General features: G+C 46.1%; 1 protein-coding gene across 1 annotated transcript in view; it reads left to right on the top strand.

Annotated features, from left to right (window-relative positions):
• The first annotated feature begins 24,288 nt into the window (after positions 1–24,288).
• Positions 24,289–26,862, top strand: part of LOC147700918 (C-type lectin domain family 2 member B-like) — a 95,173-nt gene continuing 92,599 nt past the window's right edge. The window contains exon 1 of the mRNA XM_086929772.1: positions 24,289–24,482. Within this exon, the coding sequence (XP_086785898.1) occupies positions 24,386–24,482 (97 nt within the window). The 5' untranslated portion in view covers positions 24,289–24,385. The remainder of the gene's footprint in view (positions 24,483–26,862) is intronic.

Raw genomic sequence — 26,862 nt, 5'->3', positions numbered from 1 at the left:
CAAATAACAAGAAAAAAGGTAAATGTCAGGAGAAACCAAACAGAAGTAGCCGGTGGCACAATGAAAAAGCAAAGCATTTTGAAGTTTTTTAGGGGAGGGTGGGGGGGAAGGGAAGGGAGGGAAATAAAACACATGCTAATACCATATAAGAATGAATAAAAATAAACACAATGAATATTGGCAATAAAGTACAGTTAATACACAATGTTCAGCAAACACATGAAATAAGAACCTTAGAAAAAACATGAAGAAAGAATAAAAACTGCATTAGTGAAATTGAAAACACTATAAACTGCAAGCAGGAGTACAGGCGCTCAAGGGGGTTTGAAATTATCAGAGGAAAGTGGAGAGTATGTCTTTTTGGTGGATTGATCCAAATACAGGGTGAGAGGCAACCAATAGAGTTCAACATTTCGAGAAGGTTTGCAGGAGGACGCAAAAGCAACATCAAGTCTATGTGAATGGCATACTAGATTCCACCAGCAAGTTAGGGACAGTGTGTTCAGGGATTTCCAGTTGGAAACAATATGTTGTAGTGCAAGGGCTAGCATAAGGTCAAAGAGACCATGTGAATGTGGAGGGAGCTCCAAAGCTTCTGAAAGGCTACCCAGAAAAACGAAAGAAGTGGAAAAAGGAATAGAAAGGCTAAAGATACGGGAGATACGAGACCATATCTGAGTTCAAAAAAGTCGAACTGAGGGACAGAGGAAGAAGAGATGAAAAAGATCAGCATTAGGGGCATTACAGGTCCAACAATTAGCCACAGAAGAGGATAGAAAGCGAGAGACAGAAAGAGGAGAAAGGTAAAGTCTGTGATAGAAGAAAAATAGGGTCTGAGTAAGAGAGGCATTACGGGAAATCCTCAAGGACTTGGCCCAGAGCTTGTCCCAAAGAGAAGTCGGCAAGGAGCAACCTAAGTCCTTCTCCCAAGAAAGTTCCAATTTTGATTTGGGACGATCCGGATCAGGAGCTGAGAAATATCGATAAATAAGGGAAGCTTTAGGAATAGTAGAAAGAATGGTAAGAAGAGAGGGAGACGAGGCGGGTAAAACTTCAGGAGTAAGAGAATATTAACGATCAAGAATGGTTTCCTTAAGAATGAAGTATTTCTTTGCAAAAGAAGAGGGGCAATGAAATTGAGATTGAAATTGAGGAAACGAACGGGGAGATGAGCCATCAAAAAGATGACGCACCCAGATGATACCTTTCGATCTCCACGAGGGCCAGGCGATAGGTCTATTATGTATTAAAAGGAGTGAGTTATACCAGATAGGTAATAATAAGAAGGATTCCCGAGAGACAGAGACAGAGGAAACCAAAGGCCGCAAAAGAGAAGAAGTGTGTTTAAATAGGAGGGGATTAAGACATGGAGCTTTAGCAGTTAAGCGAATTACCTCCTGGAAAGAATAAGGGAGTAATAATTCATGTTCAACAGAGAGCCAAAGGGGAGAAAAAGGGGAGATCTCCTGTGATAACCAGCGAGAAGCTTGGCGAAGCGAGAAGGACTTATGGTAGAGACGGAAGTCTGGAAAATTGGTGCCACCATTAGATTTAGACTTACGAAGAGTTGAGAGAGATGTACAAGCCTTTTTCTGTTTCCAGAGAAATTTGGACAAGACAGAGTCAATGCGACGGAAGTAGAGCGCTGGGATACGGATTGGGAGCATGGACAATAAGTAGATTAAGATCGGGGCAATCATCATTTTGATGGAATCAAGACAACCCCACCAGGAAAGAAATTAAGGATTCCAAGAGGAGAGTAAAGAATCTATTCTAGAGATGACCGCATTCATGTTAAGTTGAATAGAGGAGGAGATAGAGTTAGAGAAAAGAACACCAAGATATTTTATTTTCTTAGAATTCCAAGCAAAGCCGGTAGAAGTGAAAAAATGAGGAAGGCAAAATTTACTTAGAGGAAGAATTTCTGTTTTATCAGAATTTATTTTATAGCCTGAAACCAAGGAAAAATTTTCAAATTCAGTTAATAAAGAAGGAACAGAGGTAACAGGGTCTGAAATGAATAAAAGAATATCATCAGCATAGGCAGATAATTTAAGATGATGATCACCATACGGGAATCCAGAAATGGAGGGATTGTTACGTATAGAAGTTAGGAAGGGTTCAAGAGCTAAAATAAACAAAAGAGATGACAGAGGACAGCCCTGACGAACTTCACGTTGAAGTGTGAATGGGGAAGTGAGGTGACCATTGACGAGAACGGAAGCCTTGGGCATAGAATTTTTTAAGGAAATATAGGAAATAAATTTAGGACTGAAGCCATGCCATTTTAGGGAAGCCATTAGAAAAGACCAGTCAACCTGATCAAAGGCTTTTTCAGCATCGACTTGTGGTATAGGGTTCCCAAGGCCTACATGCTCCACGGAAATACCCACTTACACCAAAGAACTGTTGGCACGGAAACTGAAAAGTACAAAAGACAAGTTTATTAAGACCCCATGGGGTGGTGGTACATTCCTACAGCACCCTTCGGCAATGCAAGAAGTATCACACCGAACGTTGGTGCGAATCCTTCTTTTATACATTTTTACAGGTAATAAAAGGTAGGCGGTACGAGGTTACAGAGCTTTATGTACATATATGGTCATTTTTGGAGCACAGCCAACTCATGGGAGGGGTTACAACTCCACTGGTCAATTTGGCGGAATATTCCTGAGGGGTGACTGGTCAGTTGGAACTGCGCATGCACAGGCTTGACCGTTGCTAAAAATAGCCTGTTGCTGGGCAAAGTCGAGTGGTCAGTGGTACGGACAACGGACTAAAGGGCATGCTGACCACGAGGCAGCTCATTCCCCAAAATGGCCGCCGTAACATACAAAATGGCGTTTTCTAATATGGCCAAGTTAAGGGAAATATCGTGTAGCAAAGCTAAGCGCTAACCCGGCCATTGTCAAATTACGACAGACGACCCTTTTAGCGTTTAGCTGAAGCTACCTCATAGTGGACGTAGTCGGGATACTCATCCTCGATATCAATTAACATTATTTGAGCTACTTCTTTATGAAGCATCATTTCATTTTGAGCAAGAGCTCGTCTGGATGGGATACAAGCTGATAAACACATGGAACATAAGGCAGGGCCACATTGTATACATAAACATACAAAGAACAGTATCCCGACAATGATACATAAAATCGTCAGCAGTTTCCAACCCCAAGCGGTAAGCATTGACCAGAACCACCCTGAAAGAGTCCAAGTGCCATTGTCCGGGTGTATTTCAGCAGCTATTTTGTGGAGCTTTGAGATGGCATCATAAACAGAAGGCGAATTATCAGGCACGTAAACACAACAGCTCCTTCCGATGATTCTACATGCCCCCCCACGGTCAGCTAGAACCACATCTAGAACCATACGATTTTGGAGCGTAACAATTCTAGAAATCTGGAGTTCTTCTGTTATGTTCCCCAATGCAATAGCAGTATCATTGGCTACAGCCTCAACAACACGAGTCAGCCGTCGCATTTTCCGACTATTCAAGGCAGCCCCCACAAAGGAAAACAGTCCCAAATTAAAGTCTACATACTGTTATAAAGCAGTATCGGTCTGGTCAATATCGTCCAACACGTTTAACACGATTTAGTACAAAATCATGGTAGAGTACATAATCATTATGGTACATTGGCGGGGCAATGAATACAGGGGGCAATACAAAAGATACATAACATGTGCCTAACCCTCCTAAAGGGAGCTGATGATAGCCTTTATTGCCACAGATAAAGTAAGTATTTCGAGATGCCACAAATGATATGCCATTCGGACTGTCAAATGTAAGTGTAGTGTTACATTCACTTTTCCCCACCGGGATTGTACCTTTATTACAAATGCAGAGATCTGCCTTGGTAGTGATAACATTAATAACATGTGAACTGGACATATTAATGTTCCTTTGATTACTGTAAACACGGGGTGCAGACACATTATCGGGGCGGTACTCTTCCCATTCAAATCGAGTACCCTCAGCTCGTGGATACCCATCCCGGTCATGGTAACAAACTTTGTTCAAACGGAAGAGCACCCCCCCTTTCGTTGGCCATCGTAAAGTGAATAGAAGAGTGTACCAGGCATTGCAGGAACCATTATGCGAAAATGGGAGTGGGATGAGTGGAGTGCCCCCTTTCTTCTGATGACCAGGCAACATCCCACACACCCAACAATTTGAAGTGTTCGTCATATTGTGAGTATGATGCAAAATCTGAATGAAGCTATTGTTCAAGTAAGTCTGTTGGTGCCGTTCTTCATGGTAGGGCAAAGTGAAGTGAAAATGTTCAGATGGAGCCGGGGTAGTCGGCAGCAAATGTTCACGTACAGGCACCACGAGTTCTACTACCCAGGCTATTACTGCTATCACCACAATTGTCAATACGAACAAGATGGCACCAAGTATTCTTTTGTCTCGTGATGCAGAAGACGCCATATTTCAAAGAGTTCACAATGTCTCAAATGTGAATACCTAAAAAAGAAAAATACGGTGCTGAGCTCCGAGGTAGCCGTTGTTTTCTTCTCCGGGGTCAAGACGGATGTCGCTACTCTTGGCAGAACTGATCCCCCCCCCTTGAGATTCCCGGCTTCCGTTTCACAAACCCCAGAGCGGTAACCAACCAGTCTCGAAAAACAAAAAATCGTCTTCTTATCGTGGCCGCAGATCGTAACGCTGTCGTCCAGAAACAGTGTGGTCCGGGAAGGCTCCCTCGACTTCGGCCGATGTCACAGCTGGACTCTTTTCTTTATCCAGAATCTCCTTGTAGTCGGTCAGCACAGTAGGATTCACCAGATCCGGAGAGACACAGCGGCAGTGAGTTGAGTGCACCCAACGCTTTCTGTTGGTCACTCGCACAGCTGTTCGAGTTGCCAGGAGGACTTGCTCGGGACCACGCCACCTCGGTTCCAAGCTATTCGCCCTCTCAAACGACTTCACCATCACAAAATCGCCAGGACGAAGATTGTGAGCCTCTCCAGTAGAATTGTCAGGGAACGCTTCTCGAACCTGTTGATGAATAGAAAGCAAATCATTTGTTAATCGTGCCAAATAATCGTTCATCATTATGCAAGGCACATCATGTATCAATCGCGGCTTAGGCACTCCCCATATGTTCATAGGCCTTCCAAACACCACTTCATACGGTATGAGGCCTGTTCGAGAGTGGGGCACTGATCTAAGAGAGAGCAATGCTAGGGGCAAGGCATCCGGCCACTTCAATGACGTGGACGCCACAATCTTAGCCAGTTTCAACTTCAACGTAGCATTGTACCGCTCGACAAGACCTGCTGACTGAGGGTGGAACACAGCATGAAACTTCTGCTGGATACCCAACCCCTTCAGTACATACTCCACAATTTTCCCAACGAAATGAGGCCCATTATCGCTCCACAAAAATTTGCAAACTCCAAATCGAGGGAAGTAATCCTTGAGCAACACCTTAGCTGTTGTCAAAGCTGTATTATCTTTCGTGGGGAAGGCCTCAACCCATTTGCTAAAGGCACACACCACCACTAAGACATACTTAAGGTTATTGCAGCGCTCAAGCTGGATGTAATCCATTTGGAGTACCTCGAATGGTGCAGAAGGTGGAACGAACCCTCCTTTCGGAGTATGAGTCCCTTTCGCAGGATTGTGCTGTAAACATATCAGACAGGTCTGCACTACTCTCTTGGCAGTATTGGCAATCTCAGGATGCTCCCAAACTCGTGTTAACAATCGAGTGATTGCAAGAGCTCCCACATGCGCTAATCCGTGTGTCATCTGAACCATCGCCTGCAAGTAAGCTGCAGGCAATTTCCATCTCTCCATGTCATTGCTTCTCCAACAACCCTCATCATCTAGTACCCCTTCTGCTGCCCATGCCGCAAGTTCTGATTCAGTCGCTGATTTTTGGACAACTAGTATCTCCGCTATAGCATCATACCATCGCTCAGCCTGTGATTTTGTTACATACATGGGGGAGTCAGTTCGGTACATAGCTGTTCGTCTTGCTATGCTGTCTGCAAAAGCATTTCCTTGACCCACTTTATCAGTGATCTTTTTATGGGCACTGCATTTAATTATCGCTACTTTCTTTGGACAAAGCAACGCGTTTAGGAGATCACGCACCAGTTCTCCGTGCATGATGTGTACTTCATGAGAAGTCAAAAACCCACGTTCTCTCCAGAGTAGCCCGAAATCATGCGCTACTCCGAAGGCATACCGGCTGTCTGTGTATATGTTCACACATAGGCCAGCACTCAGTTCGCAGGCTCTTGTCAAGGCTATCAGCTCTGCTGCTTGAGCCGATTTCTGTGGTATTCTAGCTGTTTCTACCACTGTCTTAAGTGTCGTGATCGCATATGCTGCGGAAGTCGTACCATCTGGCAGCCTCAAACACGATCCATCAACCCACAGTTCCCCATCCACATCTGGAAGTGGCATATCCTGTAAGTCGACACGACCCTTTGTCTGTTCCTCGGTCAGGAAAACACAATCGTGATGTTTTTCTTCCTGACCCTCCTCAACCGGATAGGGCAATGAAGTGGCAGGGTTCAGGGTAGCGCATCGTTTCAGTGTGATATGTGGTGCCAGGAGTGTAAGCTCATATCCTGTTAAGCGTGCACTCGTAAGATACTGCGTCTTTGTTTGATTTAACAGGGCATCTACTGCGTGGGGAACTAACACCAACAATTTGTGCGATAAAACTATTCCCTCACTCTGCCGTATAGCTACTGCTGTTGCTGCAACTGCTCGGAAACACCCAGGTAACCCTCGTGCTACAGGATCAAGAATGGCTGAAAAATACGCGCATGGCCTTTGTTTATCCCTGTGTGCTTGCACTAACACTGATAACGCGCACCCATCTTCCTCGTGCACGTACAATGTAAAAATCTTTGTATAATCTGGTGTGCCTAGAACGGGTGCAGAGCAAAGGGCTTGCCTCAATTGTTCAAACGCATTCTGACATTCATCTGTCCATTCAAGGGGCATTGGTGTAGTTTTGAACAGTAACGCTAACAAAGGTTTTATAATGTGCGAAAACCCCATGATCCACTGTCTACAAAAGGACGTTAATCCTATAAAGGCACGCACATCTCTCTGAGTGCGGGGGACTGGTGTATCTAAAATCGCCTGAATTCGATCTGATGTTAATGCACGCCCCTCCTTAGACAAAAGATGACCGAGGTAGGTCACCTTGGGTCTACAGTATTGAAGCTTTTTCTTTGAAACCTTATGCTTGTTCTGAGCCAAAAAGGAAAGCAAGGCAAGCGTACTCTCCTCACATTGTGCATAAGTATCTGCAGCCAATAAAAGGTCGTCAACATATTGAATAAGGGCTACTCCAGATTGCAATTGAAAAGAATCAAGCTGTCTTTTTAAAGCCTGGCTGTAGATACTAGGACTCTCAGTGTAACCTTGAGGGACACGACAAAATCTATACGATTTTTTATTTAACGTAAAGCCAAATAAATATCTGCTATCAGGATGGATGGGGATGGAAAAGAACGCATTTTTCAGGTCGATGACACTAAATGTCGTCGCCGTTGGTGGAACCAATGTGAGCAATGTCGTGATGTCGGACACCACCGGATATTGGGGAATGACAATTTTGTTAATTTCTCTCAAATCAATAATAAATCGATAAACCTTGTCGTCAGTATCTTTCTTAAGGATCGGAAGAATAGGGCTGTTGCAAACATTAAAAGGAACTTTCTCCACTACTCCTGCAATGATCAAATCTTGAACAATGTGCGTCAGGGCAATTTAACCTTCCCTGGAAATCTTATACTGTGGTACACGTGGCAAAAGTACTCCCTCCTTTACAGTGATTCGAATAGGTGGAATAAGCATCTGCCCCACATCCGTATCTGAGGTCGCCCATAACGTGTGCGGGAGAGAGGCTAATGCTTCGATTTCTTGTATAGTGCAAAATCTGTCTGAATCTGGATAATTGTCGTTCAAAATAACTCGCACTCCCTCGGGAGCGCAGCATATCGTTGCTCGAAAATATTTGAGCAAATCAATGCCCAGAATGGTATCTGGGGTATGAGGTGACAACAAAAATTGACCAAAACTGAAAAATGTATCAATACAAAGTGCAAGAGGTTTTGATAATGGGCTAGGAGAGGGTGTGCCATCAAACCCTATACATGTTATCGTTTCGCCAGACAGGGGAGCCCTCGGAACCAAGTTTTTGGACAAAGCGCTACGAGTAGCTCCTGTGTCGACTAAAAACTGATCAGTAGAACCCAGAATGCCTGCTGTTACATATGGACCTCTCTGATCTACTGGCACTTCAACTGATTCCGTACCCCATCCTACGCAGTCCTATGCATGCACATAATCCTGATGCTCCACATTCTCACCCTCCGATATCTGATACTGGTTCCGTCTATCAAAGGTATTACGTTCATCCTGGCCACGGCCCCTCTCTTCAAACCTGCCACGATCACCTCCGCCACCTCTCGCTCCCAAATAACTGTTCCTCGACCTTCCACCTCCTCGGCCACGCTGACTACGTTGCTCACGAAGTACCGGACAATCTTCAGCCCAATGCCCAAACTCTTTACAATAGGCACATTGATCCTCCGCTATATCCGTACGACCATACGACGCATTACCCCCTCCTCGTCTACCTCTATCATTCCCTCTAGATTGCGTTCCACGAACCTGTGCCAACATCACCTTCGTTTTCAATTCCTTCACTTTCTTATCAACACTTTCTTTAGCCTCTAATTCCTGCCGCTCATAATACTGAGCCATGGTTAACAAAGACGCAGGGGTCGCCGTGGCCCAGGAACTTTCACTCGCCTTTAATCGTTTTGCAATCTCCGGCAGGAGATTAGCTACATACTTATCTACAAACAAATGCCTGCCCGTATCATCTGTTAACGATTGACCACTGTAATCATGAAACGCCTCTTCGAAGCGTGTAAAGAAATCTGATACCGTTTCATCTAACTTTTGTTTGCACGAAGCTAGCATGGTCCAATCGATCTTTTTAGAAGGAACAAGCGTTTTTAGTTTAGTTAAGATAGCTGCTGGGAGTTCTAAAATCAAATCACATGGTTTACATGCAGGTTCCCTGTCTAAATCAGCCTGGTTTATTTCTTTCCAAGTTCCCCCAAGCACTGTTTCATCATTAGTTTTACGAATCAACCTCCACATATCAGGCCGAAGAATTAACCCAAAGAAGAGATCTATATCAACAAGAGTCATAACACAAGAGGAAATGGCCCCCTCCACCCCTTCATAGAATGCGGCTGGATTTTTACGGAGGTCAGGTAAAGAATTCTTTAATGCCATAACATCTGACCTATTCCAGGGCGTATACACCCAATTATATATAAAGTATCCCTTTGCATCCTTCAATGTTTTATCGTCATCTGTACCCTCTCCCTTTGGGGGAACATACAAAGGTGCGGCTTCACGCATAGGCATAACATGCACTTTAGAATTCTTATCTGAACCCCTGAGAGGACACTCTTTGGACTCCTCCGTCGACCCCGGCACGGACTCTTTAGCATTTCCCTTTTCATCCCGCAGTCTGGTCGCCTCATCCCGCAGATGGAGTAGTCGTTTGAAAAGATCATCAACATCTGAAAGATCAAATAAACCTTTATCCAAATTCTCACAATAGACCGACACAGCTTTGGGTTCTAAGGTCTCTGAATATTTACGAAAGCGAGTAACAACTTCCTGTGCTAAAGTATTTAGGAAACACATTAATTCTCGTTCTGACCACATTTTCCTTTCAGCTAAAACCGTTGCTACAGTTATATGGGCCATGTTTAATTTCCTAGCAAGGCTACGCAAATCCGCGGCTCTTTCCGCAGATAACCTGACACTCGAGTTGTCTTTTCCATCCGACTTATCCCGACCTTCATCACCGGAATCCTCGGACGGAGCCGTAGGGTGAACATACGGAGGCGGAGAGCGATCTAGTAATGAAAAATCATCAATTTCGTTATTAAGGACAGGATAAAGCGGACGACGAATAGGAAATTGACCGGTCGTTTGCAAATTACGTTCCCGTGCCTCCCTCTCTTTCTTCTCCTGCGCCTCCTTTTCCTCAAGCTGTAAAGCCTTATCTCGAGCAGCCTTGCGATGCTCTTTATCCGCCAAGGCAACCTCACGCTTCATACGCTCACGCACCGCTTTCTCCCACATTCGCACACAATCAAATATATTCTGTCTAGACCTGCGCTGAAACAAACATTGCTCCACAAACTGAACCTTTCGTAAATCAAACGACCCATGTAGTGGCCATTGCAACTCGGGATCGGTTCTGGTATATTTATGCCATAATTTACTGTACAGTATAGGGGGAAGGCCGAATTTCACATACATCTCACGGTTTGGAGTTCCTTCTGGGGGAGCCGGCTGTGATTCCGCTAACCTAATTGTGGTACCGTTTCCAAGACAGCACATCCCTCGGAGTGTGCTTAAAACAGGCATGTTCAAAAAGTATCACGAAAGCGTGATACCATATAAATGGCACTTACAGTACTTCACACACATGTGCCGCTCAGAGTACAAAACAAAATTAGAGAAACATCTCTACATGCCTGCCTATGTGAAGTGCACTACACATATAATTCAAAGTTCACAAAGTCAAAAATGTTAGCTAACTCAAATCATAGACATAATCATAGAACTTCAGTAAGCGTCCGGAGACTACCTTACCGATCACAAATCATAGAACTTCAGTAAGCGTCCGTAGACTACCTTACTGATCACAAGTCTTACCCAATTTCAAATATCCAGGTTCCAACTGCCAAGGTCTTTAATCGAATCAGCCAAACAGGCACTGCACAGCAACGCAGACGATCAGGATCTCAGTCGGAGACCGGCGCCACCTGGAAGGTCAGATCAGTAGGAAAGGAAGAAAACACCGTGGGTGCCAAGACTCGGGTCACTCAGTGGCAGCGTACGGGTCCATGGCGAGTTTCCAATCCTTCGTCACGACCTCTCCTTCGGGCATCCGAGTCACCGATGAGTCCCTTCGTGGTCGCCAATTTGTGGTATAGGGTTCCCAAGGCCTACATGCTCCACGGAAATACCCACTTACACCAAAGAACTGTTGGCACGGAAACTGAAAAGTACAAAAGACAAGTTTATTAAGACCCCATGGGGTGGTGGTACATTCCTACAGCACCCTTCGGCAATGCAAGAAGTATCTCACAGAACGTTGGTGCGAATCCTTCTTTTATACATTTTTACAGGTAATAAAAGGTAGGCGGTACGAGGTTACAGAGCTTTATGTACATATATGGTCATTTTTGGAGCACAGCCAACTCATGGGAGGGTTTACAACTCCACTGGTCAATTTGGCGGAATATTCCTGAGGGGTGACTGGTCAGTTGGAACTGCGCATGCACAGGCTTGACCGTTGCTAAAAATAGCCTGTTGCTGGGCAAAGTCGAGTGGTCAGTGGGACGGACAACGGACTAAAGGGCATGCTGACCACGAGGCAGCTCATTCCCCAAAATGGCCGCCGTAACATACAAAATGGCGTTTTCTAATATGGCCAAGTTAAGGGAAATATCGTGTAGCAAAGCTAAGCGCTAACCCGGCCATTGTCAAATCACGACAGACTGAGATGGCTGCAATGGGAATCGATAGCGAGGGGGCCATACTTAAAACATTAAGGAAGAGTCTGGAGTTGTCCGAGGTAAGGCGGCCCTTAACAAAACCACATTGCTCTTTTCCGATGAGATGTGGCATGAGCGGGTCAAGGCGAAGAGCTAATAATTTTGCAAAAATCTTATAGTCCACATTAACTAGAGATATAGGTCGATAATTCTTACAAAATTTAGGATCTCTACCTTCTTTAGGGATAAGACATATGGTAGCATCTTGAAATGAGCCTTGGGCCAGCCTAGCAGAACAAAAAGACTGAAAAAGAGAGAGAAGTTTGGGTAAGAGGAGATCGGAGGCTTTTTGATTTTTTATTGGTTGTGAGGAGGGGAGCCATGTGCAAATGCAGTAAATGTATGCTGCTTTTGTCTAAACCATATGGGAGTGTAATTTCTCAATGTGAGGAGGAGACACTTTTCCCATTCGTTGAAGGTGAATCTATCCTAGAATTTTACTGAGTTCTTGACTCTACTGTTATTGATTACAATGCTTATTGATTTGACATTGATGGCCCAGCTTCTGCATTTCTGTACCTAAATTAACCGAGTTTCGTTTAAAACGGTTTCTCCGCCTTCCAGATCTCAATTACTATGAGAGATGGGTCCAGCGGGGAGTACCAAAGACCGTCAGGGACTATACCCACTCCCGATCCTGTGCCAGCGCACTCAAAAGAACAACTACTGTATGGGTATATGCCAGTAGCGGATGCTGAAATTTGAAAGGAGTGGGGCAACTCTTGTATGCTCTTGACATGTGGGAGCATTTCACTTTTAGCAAATCAGTTTATATCACTATATTGAGAGGCATTTATTAAAGCAGTTAATAAATGCCTCTCAATATAATTATATAAACTGATGTACTAAAGTAAAACTCCACTGCATGTTTAAAAGCACACAAAGGGAGCACTTTTACATTTGTGAGCTCCAGTTATATGCTCTGATGTGCAACCTGCGGTTTGTTTTTTATTGTTTCAATAACAGTATAAACAAAACACAGGCTGCCAGGCATGATGGAAGGCCTTAATCCACGACCGACATACCTGATGTTGGACTTGGCCCTTTTGGCAGGTTCACCCCTGAACTTTTTGCCTTGAACTCTGACATGATAGAAATGATTTGTGGCCTCTGCACACTTTGGTACTGTGTCCCAGTGTAAAGTACGTGTGCTCTCTGAGTGCGTGTGGTGAGATTGACCTGCCCTCCCATAGGAATGCATGGGGTATATGAGTGTCCATGGTAATTCCTGATGTGAGAGGAGTGCAGGGGCAAGTTTGGTATGTGCGAACTCGTGAGAATAAATGCTGCGCAATGGTGTGCACAGATTTATTGTGACTAGTGGAGAAGTGCCACTTTTAGAAGTTGACATTTCTGTGTGCAGTGTCTGCCTGCCTGATGTGAATTTTATGTCTGGCTGGTGTGCTTGGCTCCAGAAGCCAGGATGGGTCTGACCGGTGGTGAATAGGGAGATCTGCATGTAGATGGGAGGGAGGAGTTGCACCTGGGACCTGAATAGGGCTGGGCCTTCCCTCCACAATGCTGGCTCCACCTCCTGTGGTGCGTCTGATGTCCCTGGCCCGTATTGTGAATAGCGAGGTGAGCTGAGCCAAACAAAGTGCTCCAGAACCAGTTGTATCTGGTTCTCGTCTTGCCCTACAGTTTTAGAAAAAAGGATTTAGCTGTATAAATAAGGGTCTGTGACCCCAAGTAAATGTTCTTGTTCTTGGACTTGAAACTACCAGGGGCGTGCTGCTGCTGGGACTCAGGGGAAGGCTTGCCTCCCTGGGCTCTGCCCTGCCCCTAGATACCTGAAAGACTTCTTCCTGGGACCCTTTTGCCCTGGCCCTGGCCCTGGAAGACTCTTCTCTGCTCCATTTCCTTCCCCAAGAGCCTTGGACTTAATTCCTTTTAGCACTAGGAGGGCTGGCTTTGCTTTAAGAGCACCTGGCTCTTTTAAACACGAGGAGCGCGCTGCCTGCATGGGGCACTGGAGCTTCGCTGCCCTGGGGCTGCACACCACGAACGCAACCCCGAGTGAAGAGAGTTGCTGCCGGGCCGCTGCCTAGTGCGACCCAGAAGCTGTCTGCCTGGTTGGGGGGGCGGGCCTGCACCCGGCCGGAAGAGGAGTGCCGGTAGAACCTTGCCGGCTCGACATCCAAGTCCTGAGTCCCAGGAGGGGGCCCTGGTAAAGCGAAGAAGTGGCGGCCGAGGTCGCTGATAGCAGCACGGGGCTCTTGTGATGGAGGAGAGAGCCCCGCGTCGCACTGAACAAGTCCGCCCCAGAACCTGCCTTCCACCAGTGTGGAGACCCCGGGAGCCGGTGAGTTGTAATCTGTGTGTGCCTCTTCGAAGCACAGTGCTCCCCTACATCATTTCCTGAGCGGCCCCGGTTAGCCGCTCCCACAAGGCTGCTCTCAGGAGGCTCCTTAACTATGAGAGGGCAGTGATGGCTTCAGAGTCAGAGCGGCTCCATGTGTTCAGTGGGTCGCTCCAACGAGGGGGCATTATTTGTTTTAAAGATCCCCGTCAAGTGCCAGTGAGGGCACCATGTCTTTCCCCTGTGACATGTGTCAGGGGCAATTTCGTTCCCTTGAGGGGCCTTATTATTTAGGAGCCTGTGTGCTCCAAGGGACAGGTTTACTTTAAGAGCCAGACACAAGTAGTGCACACCTAAGTTTCAGCTAGCACTTTGTTAGCTGACCACATGTTTACTTTTGAATGCAGGAGCGACATGCACTCCTTCACCCCCATCTTTGCCTGCACAGCTGCGCAGCACTTAATACCAGCTGCAACGTTTAGGTTTGTGCCGTGGCACACCCTTGATCTTCGCTGCCTAGGCAGCAGCCCTGACTCTTTGGACATAGGGCATTTGAGCCCCCCCTTTGGAGATGGCCATTTGGCCAGGGGGGTGGTTACATTTATAGGGCATAAATATAACAAAAGGAGGGAGGGAGAGAGACAAGTGGATTCAGTCTCCCCTGGTAATTCGTTTACACAAAATGGAATCCACTCAGAAAGTGGTAGTGATCCCTAAAGTGATGGGGAGCACAAAGTGTTGTTTAAATGCCCCTCACACACCAACAGGCCCCTTGGTGTCATGCTTCATCATCGGGGCCTTCGCACCCCTCTACGGGGTGCGGCGTGCTAAGACTCACGGATACGTAGGAGCACTTGATAGTGAACTATGTGTAGGTGTGTGTTCAGGGAAGGAGTGTGAGTAGTGAGGTGAGGTGAAAAAGTGAAGGTTAATTAAAAAATACCTGGCTCTTAGGAGAAAAATATTTATTATGTCCTCGGCTGGTATTGTTAAAAAGGTGCAAAGTGAGGTTGACAAATATACGTATTAGGGTATATCAACCGCTAAAAAGTCGACATGTTTCGGAGTACAGCGACTCCTTCTTCAGGACAAGGATATGCACGTTATCCTCACCTTACTCACATGGGTGTAGAATGTCAATGTGTATTCTACCAAAAAACTAGGTGAAATGTACCTATCAGTGTTTATTGTAGATAAGCTCCGTTGCGCCCAATTGGCGTTAGAAGAACCTGTAGGGTAAAAAACATAGTAAACATCACAGTCGGACGTCCAGGAACAAGGAAAAGCAATTGTTTCGAGTTATATGAGGGTAAAAATGAACCACGTACTAAGGTTCAAGGACCCTGTGGAGTAAAAACACTAAAAAGGCCCTAATGTGATTTTTGTGCTAAAGTTGATGTGGTGCTAGGAAATGTATAGTATATAGTATGTTTTGTGCACCCTGTTTTATACCTCTAAATGTAGTTGTATGAATATGAGGTTCTTCTGCATATCACGGTTTGTGTTAGTGAGATTATGCTTCACTGTGTGATGTACGACCCTAATGTGAGTTATACTGAGGAGGTTAGAGTCTAATGTGTTTAGACTTGTGAGAGAATTGCATAATGTGTTTATGCTGGTGAGGTTGGCGCAGAATGTAATTTGCGCCTGATGTGACTGTGCATAATGTAGTTTATAGTACAGGCTGATGCTGAGTACAGTGATAACCAGTGGTTACAGCTTGTACGTTTATGATCTAGTTTATTTTTACTAAGTTCACTTTGGGATGGTTCTGACAGTGGTCCATGTGGCCCTGTCGTGTGTAAATATTTCCCTTGTAGATATTGCCCAGTGCCAGTTAGCACAGTGTACATGAGGTGATTACTATTCTAATGTGTTTTGAGAATACAAAGGCTATTTTTGATATAACATTGTGTGGAGTTGCTTTTGTAGTATGCCTGGGATGTTGTTGCTGTTGTGTGTATGCGCAAATGCTTTACACATGTACTCCGGGTTAAGCCTGACTGCTCGTGCCAAGCTAACCAGGGGGTGAGCAGGGGTTATCTTTGGCGTGTAACTCCCAAGCCCTGACTGGGAACCATGCCCTGTGCAGCTGATAGAAGCCCGACCCTCACACTGCAGAGATGCCCATACTGCCCTCCCATCTCCCTCCCACCCCCAGCGATGCCTGCAGTGCCATCCCACCTCCCTGTCTTCCGCACGCAAATGTGCCCTTTGGCACTCCTGACGCCTGCCTCACACTGCCACCTCCCTCTCCCCTCCAGTGATCAACGCAGTACCCTCCCATCTCCCTCCCACCCCTAGCTACACCTGCAGTGCTCTCCCACCTCACTCCTGCACGGGCTCTTTGGCACTCCTGACGCCCGCAGCTCCCTGTCACCTCCCTCTCACGTCCAGCGATGCACGCAGTGCCCTCCCATCTCCCTACCGCAAGCAAACTGGCCCTTTTTCACTCATGAGACTCGTAGCTCCCTGTCACCTCCCTCCCACCTCCAGCAATGAGAGCAGTGCCCTCCCACCTCCCTCCCGCCTGCAAACGGGCCCTTTGGCACTCCTGATGCCCGCTTCGCCCTGCCACCTCCCTCTCCCCTCAAGCAATGACTGCAGTGCCCTCCCACCTCACTCCTGCACAGGCCCATTGGCACTCCTAACACCCGCAGCTCCCTGTCACCTCCCTCCCATCTCCAGCGACACCCTTAGTGCCCGCTCATCACAGGGAGTTAGACTGAGGTTGAGGAGGTTTGTGGAGGGCTAGGGCACAGGCTGTGGAAAAGGGCAGACTTCCTATGACGTCACTCCCACTGAGTTAGAAGCTAGGCTCCTGCTTTTTACCAATACTAGTATAACAAGTGCTTTAAGTGGGTTGAAAAACTGGGGGGGTCTCTCAAAGGGGAGTGGCCGATATAATTAGGCCATGGCACAAAAAACCTACGCTACAAATCTGTGCTTAGCATAGTGAGCCGTGGGCTACTATTTTGCTGCTTCTGCCATTGCACCCAGATCTATAATACAACGAGTAACATTTATAACACTTATAAGGTCCCAAAGGTGAGACCTATTGGCTATGCCAGTGCTTGTTTATAATTTCAGTGTAATTATAAGTGACAATTTCTTGCATGCAAAATCAAACAATGGGAAACATAAATATCAGAGGCTGTATTATTTCAAAGAGGTTTAGCTCACACTAATCAAATTTAGCAATAGGTGAGCGGCCGACTGCCCAGTAGGAGTCTGGCGCGCTCCTGCTACCGGCAAGTTGAGTGGCACCGCCGTCAATGGCCCTAAGTCATCCCGACCCAAAACGAGTTAGTGCGCTTATGCAGAAAGTTACTGAGCAGACAGACTGTGTCACTGCACAGTTCTCTGTAACAGGGCCAAACGCAGCTCATGACGTCAGCAGCTCGTTTTTATTGCCATAGCATGACAGTCCAAATAGGAAATTACCGGCTCTGTCACTCAGGCGCAGTAACTTACCTTTTTACGGGGCGAGCCGGCACCACAGCACCAGGCATTGCCGGCCCGCACTTGTGGACTACCGCGACAACCATCATGGTTCTGGCCCATACACCGGACTGTTGACAGTGCTCTGAGTTTAGGACAACCACTCCTGCTGTCGCCACTGGCCGCCAACCGGTGCTAGGTGGGATCCAGTCTGTCCAGTCGCAGGATCACATAACACTGCAGTGACATTGCCCACTGCAAACTTCATAAATTGCTGCAGGCTCGGGACACGCGCGACTCGTTCTGATAAACTCACTCTGTTTTTGCATTGGGCTGCCCCGACACGGCTATTGATCTCAGTCTCAGTGAATTTATTGTGCCGCGTGGTTTACTAGTTACATTGTAGCAGATTACTAGCAGCTAGTAGAGCGGATGAGCTAGCCCCAGAGCTGCCAGAACAGCGTGCTCCACGTGCTGCCACTGCAGCTTTCTCCTTATGGTGCATTATAGCAGCGTTCCAGCTCCACAGTATACGCTATAATGCGTGATATTACATTTCAGTGCGGTGATGCGGACCACCACACTCAATTATGTTAGCCTAATGCCTGATGCGTGGTACTTGGCAGTGCTGCCTCTTACCTGCAAATCCTGCTCTGGAACACACACGGCAGACAGCAACAGGGTGTGCTACTGCTGTTTCGGTCCAGAATAGGAGTACCAAGCCTGTCTTCTCAGCCTCTGATGTAAATACTTGCTATAAACAAATATTCTGCACATGCTAAAGCATAGGAAGTGTATTTGGCTGGAGGTCACAGAGTCTAATGAGTATGTGACCTCGAGGCAGGCGCGCAACCCCCATTGGGCTCAAAGGACTTCAGCCCCCGAGATAAGTGGGGATGGAAAACACTAAAGGAAGCTGAAGCAAGGCATAACAATGGAACAATAAAGGAAGGAGGTGGTTAAAAACTTTGAAAGGAGGAATAAAACAACAAGACATTAGAGAGAAAAAATCAACTTGAGAGAGTTGGTGAAACAACCGAAAGGAGAAAAAGCACGGGAGTCAATTCACAAAAAATCCAGAGGTAGCAAAAGTTACATCACAAGACTTCCATTTGAGACACTAACCTCCCAGGAAGTGTCATCCTATGATCTGAAACTGAATCCTCCAAAGAAATGATGTCACATGACCTTAATCTTGAATATGTCAGAATACCTGAAACTGCTGAAATTAAGCCACTCTTAAATGCATATTTATAAAATAACACAAGTTACTACCATAGAAAAATGTTCCCTTTATGTACCACTTACATTTTAAATAGGATACTGACAAGACAAGAACATTGCACATTTCTACTTTTTTTTTTGATAATCAAATTTTATTGAAGTTTCTGATACAAACAAGTTCATAGGCAACAAGTCACACATCACAGTTAAAACCTTTGTCCCTCCCTGATGACAACACAAACACATTTCCACTTTTTATTGAACAAAAATATATGTGCCTTTTGGAAGAAGAAAATATATTGCCATTAAAATACAGAATAACATTGGGAAGACAAATTATTTATACCTCAAAGTCCTGATGTATTAATTGTTGTACTTTGCATGTACCTTAAGCATAAAATGTATTGGTATGTTAAGGAAAGAAATGCAAAAAGATTGTTATAAATATTATTTGTTTTTTCCCTTTGAATTTCTGTAAGTTGGTGAATATGAACAATGCTATTTATATAAATTGATATGTAGCATTGTTAATGCAGTTTGGTTAGCATCACTTGTTAGCCATTTTGATTCACTACAGCACATAGGCGAAGTGTTTATTTAAATGCATACTTTTCTGTATATATTCAAAATAATAAAATTCCTCAACGTTTTGTTGAAAATGTATATATATATATATATTTTAATTTTATTCAGAAGGGTAAACGTTGCACTGCTGGCAGCTTTTTTGTTTTAAGGAGACTGCATCAATTGACAGCCATGGCTGCAGAAAGTAAACAGTGCACTTCACAGCACCTTTTCCCTTCAGTTCTGTTCATGGCATTGCCTTTGCCGCATCTGAGGCCAGGGGTGGCAAGGGGCCAGCCAGATGTGACAGCTGTGACCCCTGGGAGCCCAATGATGTCCAAGGGAGAAAGATGTGAGGAGAGAGAGAGACACTGGACAAATAAGAAGAATATTAACCTGGAGAGAGGAGGAAGAAAGAGAGATGTTACATAGAAGAAGGGGGAAGAGGGAGTGAGCCCGAAGAGATGGTGGAGAAATGAGAAAGAATGGGGAAAAGGCAAAGAAAAAAAACACCATGGGTAGAAGAGGATGAAGAGGAGAGTGAGACTAAAGATAGAAAAAGGAGAGAGGGAACTGTGAAAGACCAGAGAAAACAGGATAATAAAACACAATCGAAAAGCCCCATTGCACAGACTGTCACTTGAGTAGGAGATGGGCTTCTGCCAGTGGCGGCTGCCTCATTGGGCATGGGGGCTCACTTCTTTCTCCCACTGTGAGAAAGCAGAAGTGCCTGGTTGGGGGCGGGCGGTGGGTGGGTGGTCCTGCTCGAGGGCAGGGGGAGTGGCTTACCCACTGTTGTGGGTACTGACAGTTTGGTCGGCCCCAGGGCCGACAAATCCAGTCATGCACACTCTCCTTTTGGATGCAGCCTACATAGAGAAAATGGCCCGGCTGGAGCACTCTCCGTTGCGCCTCACTAATCACAATGCTTCCATTGCATCTCCAGTGTTCACTCATCCCCAGTACTGGGTTTTTTCTACTCAGTGCCTAGAGCCAACACACTTCATAAATTGTTGTCAAACCTGTATCCAGAAGTAAGGAGGTGCCCAAATTGTGTGAGTTAAATGAAATGAAAAAGGGATTTATAGAGCACGTGGCTACCCGGAAGTGCCCCAGCGCTAATCAATCATAGGAAGGAGCACGATAAAGGAATTAAGGGAAGAGAGAAGTCTTTAAGTGCTTCCGGAAAATGAGGTGGTTAGGTTCTCGACGGAGGTGCAGTAGGAGGGCATTCCACAGTCTGGGGGCATTGTGTGAGAAGAGCCTTCCTCCACTCCTTGCCTTTCTGATCCAAGGAACTACGGCTAGGTGAAGTGAGTCTGAGCGAAGGTTTCTGGTGTTTTTATGGGGGCGAATCAGGGCTTTCAAGATGGGGGAACTAATCCCTGCTAGTGACTTGTGGGTGATACATAAAGTCTTAAAATGGATTCTTTCTTGTACCGGGAGCCAGTGCAAAGCACAAATAGCTGGTTTTGCGTAGCAGCGGTGGCTGGTACTGGTCAACAATCTGGCCGCTGCATTCTGGAGAATCTGCAACCTCTTGATCACCGGGCTTGGTGTCCCTAAATAAAGAGCATTGCCAAAATCAATCCTGGAAAGGATCAGGGCCTGGACCAGTATCTTTTTTGCTGGGAACGGAGGTAGTGAGAGTACTTTACGAATCATTTTCAGCAGGCCGAAGCAGAAGGCCACAGTTTTTCTCGCTTGGGTTTTAAAGGAAAGATCTTGATCTAACTATATGCTGAGGCTTTTTATTTCTGGTTTAGGGATGGGGGGCCCATGCATACGGGCCACATTGAGTTGATGTTAGAGCTGATCTGATTTCTCAGCAGCATCACCTCAGTTTTGTCGCCATTTAACTTCAGCTGGGAGCGGCTCATCCAATTAACCACTTCCTCTAGACAGGAGTGGAGATCAATGGGAGACTGGTAAAATTGGTTCAGTGCTACAACCAGTTGCGTGTCATCGGCGTATGACACAATATGAATCCCGAAGGGGGCAACAATGTCTGCTAAGAGAGACATATAAACATTGAAGAGGGTGGGGCTCAGGGAGGAGCCCTGAGGAACACCACAACTCAACGGCATAGGGTCTGCGATTACATCGTCCTCAACCACTTTAAATGATCTTCCTTCAAAACCGGATTGGAGCCGCTTAAGAGCACAGCCTGACACACCGATGTTCCTAAGACGTTGGATCAGGGTTTGATGGTTCTCCGTGTCAAAGGCTGCGCTGAGGTCACGGAGGATGATGGCAGAAGTACCTCCTTGATCGAGAATCTTTCTTGCCTCCTCTACTACCATCATTAATGCGGTTTCGGTTCCTTGGCAAGGACGGAAACCAGTTTGAGATGGGTGTAGCAGATTGTGGGATTCAAGAAATTTGGAGAGGGAGCTGTTGACATGTTTTTCTGTGATTTTACTTACTCCAGGAAGGAGCGAGATGGGTCGGAAATTGGCTTGGTTCGTGGGATCCAGATGAGGTTTTTTAATAAGTGCTCTGACCATCGCTTTTTCCCATTCCGCGGGGACCCGACTAGGGGAAAGAGAGGTGTTGATTAAGGTGAGGATTGTAGGAGCGATGGCGGGTGATGCCTTTTTTAAAATATGAAGTGGTGCCCGATCACGGGGCGATCCACTTTTTACCACGGCTAGGATAGGTAAAAGGGAGTTCAGTGTGAGGGGTGTAAAGGCTTCTAGGCGGGGGGCATTCTCTGCAGGGCATGTCTTTTCTATTGAAGATAGAGGATTCATGTCTTTAGTAGGGAAGAGGTTAAGAATGTTCTGGATTTTGACAGAGAAGAATTGCGCCAGTTTATTACAGCGGTTCCCTGAGGGGTCAGGAATCATAGATGGGTCTGGGACCTTCAAGATGGTTCTGGCAATCTTAAAGATTTCTCTGGGGGCATTTGCTGCAATGGAGATCATTCTCTCAAAAAAAGAGGCCTGAGTTTTTTTTGTTTCTGCCTTATATATGCGTAACAAGGTTCTATATTCTATTTTCTTGCTCTGGGAGAAGTCTTTTCTCAATTGTCTTTCCAGCTTTTTACATTGTTTTTTAAGTTGCTGAAGTTGCGAGGAAAACCAGGGTGATTTATGGTGTCTGTTTTTTCTCCGCATAGGTTTCCCTGGTAATACTGAGTTCAGTGACTCTTTGATCCAGGAGTTGAAGAGATCATATGCTACCTCCGGGTTGGGGTCTGAAGTCGGTGTAGATCTACCAAGTTCCTGGGACCACTCCTCAAGCGGGAGTTTCGACCAAGGGCGGTTAAAGGGGCGAGGAATGTGGGTTAGTGGGGTCCTAAACATAGGGGACCAAGTAAAAGGAACTAAAAAGTGGTCTGACCAGGGAAAAGGGATAGGAGGATCTCCAATCAGTTCGTCTAGGTTTGAGAAGATCGGGTCTAGGAGATGGCCTTTAATATGCGTAGCATGGTGGACCTTCTGTTGTAGATGATAGGATAGCAGGTCTTGAGTGATATCAGTGGCTGCCAACGGATCATCAAAATGAAGATTAAGATCACAGAGAAGAGTGAAGTTTGCGTTTGTGTTAGCCAGGTCTATCAGTGTTTAGAGCAGAGAAGTACAGAATTGACCTGGCATCCCAGGGGGGCGGGGGGGTGATAAATGAGGATACCTGATAGTGTGAGTGACAGAGTGAATTCTATGGAGAAACGGATGTCCCCACAGTCTGCCGTTGTGCTACCAAGTAGGCGGCATGTCTTATCGTTTTTGTATATGATAGCAATCCCGCCTCCTTTGCCCGTCGTTCGATCAGCCCTTTGGATAGAGTAGCCTGTAGAAGGGCACTGACAATATCGGGATCAGAGTTAGCTGTGAGCCAAGTCTCTGTCAAGAAGAGTACTTCGGGATCAAATTCTGTTAGCAGCAGGGAATTTTCAGTAGAATGTTTTGGGAGTGATCTATAGTTGAGTAGCAGTCGCGGCAAATGGAGGGAGTTGCGGTGGGGCAGACAGACGGGGCGTGGGAGGGGCAGGGTGGGGGTTGCTAAACACCGGAATCTGGATGATTGCAGGTAAGTAAACAAGTAAATTAATAAAAACGAATTTCATTGCGCACCCTGCATCGCATTTTGAGATGCAGGGCACGGAACGAAATTTGGTGTAAGTTTGGGGTATTGAGGAGGAAGATACAGGGGTCGTGGCCCCTGGTCCGGTCGGGTGTGGACGGGTGCAGACAGGCTTCCCTTTGGCACGCCAGTGGCGCGCCCGCTGTGCGTACACAACCTTTCTCCCCTTTTATTCAGTGGTTTCGATTAGGTGCTGTGAAAGAACTAGACCGCTCGGTTGCAAAATGGCGGTTTTTGGTGTCGAGCAGGAAGTGAGTCACCTCTGTAAATTAAGCCAGTATCTCTTTCCACACAAACAGCCCGCTAATGACTGCAGTGGACCGGGGAGATTACAGGCATATGAGGTGCTGTTCGCCTATTAGGTGCTGTTCGCCTATTAGGTGAGGTACAGAATGTGCATTATTAAAAGAGCAAATGGCACAGTGTTACAGTCCTAGCAGTGCAGTTAAATTTTGGCATAAAAACGAGTACAATTTTAAAAACGACCTGCGTAGTTGGAGGATCGCTAAGGTGATCCACAAAGTCTACCTGTATCGCTGTGAATTTCCCTTGACTAATTTGCGCGCTCGCGCCGTCTCTCCACTTTTATTCAGTGGTTTCGATTAGGTGCTGCGAAAAAACACTATATTAAAATATTTTTGGTTTATTACAACATTTACAGATTTATGATGCAAAACCGGGTGGCCTATAAAATAATCACTTTTACATATCTAAATTCTCCGTTTGTTACAAAGTGTGATTCAAAGTATCACACATAAGACCTAGAGATGCCATACACAGACCCAAGGAAAACATGAAATTGCCACGACTGAGCAAACTAACATCTTGCCAGTTCTGACGAGAATTCACAATTCTTGACGAGTCAGCCAGAAAAACAAATATTTTACAAGAAATAGATGTATAACATTCATACATCTTCAAAACGTTTTAATAAACATTCGTTTATATATTAAAAAACAACATATCGGAACTGTTACTTTAAATGCTCTCCTAGTTAGGTCGTATAAAAAAAGCATGTGCTGCACAAAGTGTTTTTTGATTGGGTGGCTGGAAGGGGCTTGTCTACCAGGAAGGGGAATTCCAGACTGGGAAGAAAGTGCGCCACAGCTGTGAGCAGGCTGGCCTGCGAGCTCCATGGCGCACGGGCTGCAACCGAGAGCAGGGGGCGGCGATGGAGAAGACACGGGGGACCTTGAGGTCACAGAGACCCTCCTGGCGAGCAACGATCCAGGTAGGTCTTGGTGTGTGACCCTGAATCGATCTGCCCCACCCCCTCCCCCCACAACTTATTCATCGGGGGGTGGGGGCACAAAGTATATATACTTCGAATTCAACTCGCTCTTTATGAATGGCCTGGTGATGATGCAGGCTTTGAAGTTTGGCGAATAAGTCGTGGTTGTGAAATGGTGTTGTGAGAATCGTTCCTAGAGTGTTGGCCGATGGTTGCATCACATTACTTCGCATCATCCGAGGCGTGGAAAAGTCACATGCCCACAGGTGGGAGTCGTCGTATCCGGGCAGAATGCATATGAAGGGTTTCATTTTTTTTTATTTTTTATTTATTTATGCGTTTTTATATAGCGTGGACTTTACCCGAAGGTGTCAGAGCGCTTCACAATAGGAACAGAACTGATACATGAGACATTACAAGTGAGCAAAATACAAAAGTAAACGTTACATTACAATCGTGAGCCAACAAAATACAAGAGGTAGCAAAAGGTGCATTACAGGAGGAAAAAGTGATGTGTGCAGGTTACAAAAGCGTACAAAGTAAACATAGAGGTAAAATACTGCAATATATGGAGGACACTCAAGCACAAGAACAAACGTTACGTAGGCACTGGTGGCACTTGTGCAAGTATCGAAAACAAACAAATGTAAGAGGTAGAAAACTGTGTGTTGCAAGAGAAAGTGACGGGTGCAAGTTGCACACGAGTACCAAACACAGGTAGAAGGATAATACTGCAATAAATGGCAGACTCTCAAACCACAAGAACACACTGGGAAGACACTTCCCAGTGTCGTTTCGTCACGGGGGCGCCGTGCTAGGGAGATTACTGCTCGACAGAATAAGCCTAGAAATGAATCATGTGATTTACTTTCCGTTCAAGCAGAGAAAAAAGAATCCATGCCCTCGCGGGGCGCTCTATAAACACCTGTTCAATGCAGAAAGTGTACGAGAGAGGATGTGGCGTGCCGGCCACAGCTGTAGGCTTTGGAACTGTAGAAGCAAGATCCAGTGTTTGCGTTGACTCAAAATCATGTGATTCTGGGCAAATCAATTGCTCCGTACCTAAAAACAGGAATGTGACATTGTGTGTTGTAACTGGCGCTCACTTACAGCGCTCTGATTTCATCTGGTCACGTTCCCGCTATATTCATTTGGAAAGTAAATAATCACATATATCAGAGTTATATGGATAGTGGGTTTGAATGGGACACCGGTTTCCCTCTCGGGCGGCACCCGCTGCAATTGTTCAGTGAGGGTGCCTGTCACGGTGGTGTGGGCTACTACCCAGAGACGCAACTAGAGCCAAATTTCGGGGGCGGGGGCTAAGAGAACCTTTGGGGGGGGGCTGAATCTTTAGGCAATCGGCAGAGTTGCGCTGCAGGGGCTCTTGGAAGGGGTGAAACAACAACAAATCCCCATTCACATGCACAATGTCTTTTAAAGACCTGTGAATGCGGCCCCGGCGGAAGTGAAGGTCGCAGCTGAAGGACAAGGTAGGGGGCGTGGCTAGAGGGGTTAAAGGAAATGGTGGGATTGGGAGGCCATTTAAGGTGTCAGGAGAGGAAGATCCGACCTCCTTCCTGACACCTGAGCATCACCGCGAGGCTTTAGAAAGTTTGCCCACCCACCCTACAGGTTTTCAGCGAAGGACTAGGGGTGGTTTTTAGGTCTGGGGTGCCAGTTTAGGGCAGGTTGCGGAGCAAAGGCGTTACGGTACTTTGGAGGGTTGGGGAGTCACATACGGGTGGATCCACCCTTCGGGTGGGGGGAGAACGGTACACAAGTGACTGATAGCGGGGCACGGGAGGCAATGAGCAATGAAGACAAAGTCAACAGAGGATGCTTGGAGGGCAAGTGAAGGTGAGAATGGGGAAAGGAAGGAGGTTATCGAGTGAATGGAGAAGGGTCTAACAGATGAGATGGTTTTGAGAAGGCAGAATGGAGAATGCGTGGGGTATGGGATGGGAACGTACATTTCTTGCATTGATGTACTGTTAATAAGTCTAAATGATTGCAACCTTGTCCTAATAAAATGGCCTTTTACGCTTCAAGTAACAACGTGGAGTGTAGTTATTGCGCGAATACTCGGTTGCGGCTGTGAGCAGGCCCGGGAAGTGTCTCATCCCGGGCTGCCACACACGACGGGGGGGGGGGGCTGATGCCCTTTGAGGCCAATGGGTGTAGCGCGCCTGCTACTACCTAATCAACATCTGTCTATGCAGAGGATGTATTTGGAAAGGGGGTTGACGGCATTACTTTTCCTTTCTGGTGTTTCTAAACCAGTTTTTTTATGCTAATGTAACCACAATGAGCAGTGAGGTCCTGGAATTTGCATCAGACTGGTGATGTCTGCCTTCTCACCCTCTAGGCCAGAGGTCTT

This window comes from Lissotriton vulgaris, chromosome 7 (genome assembly GCF_964263255.1).
Source record: "Lissotriton vulgaris chromosome 7, aLisVul1.2, whole genome shotgun sequence".
NCBI lineage: Eukaryota > Metazoa > Chordata > Amphibia > Caudata > Salamandridae > Lissotriton > Lissotriton vulgaris.
The sequence above is the reverse complement of the archived record's forward strand: the minus strand, read 5'-3'. Positions and strand labels throughout refer to the sequence as shown.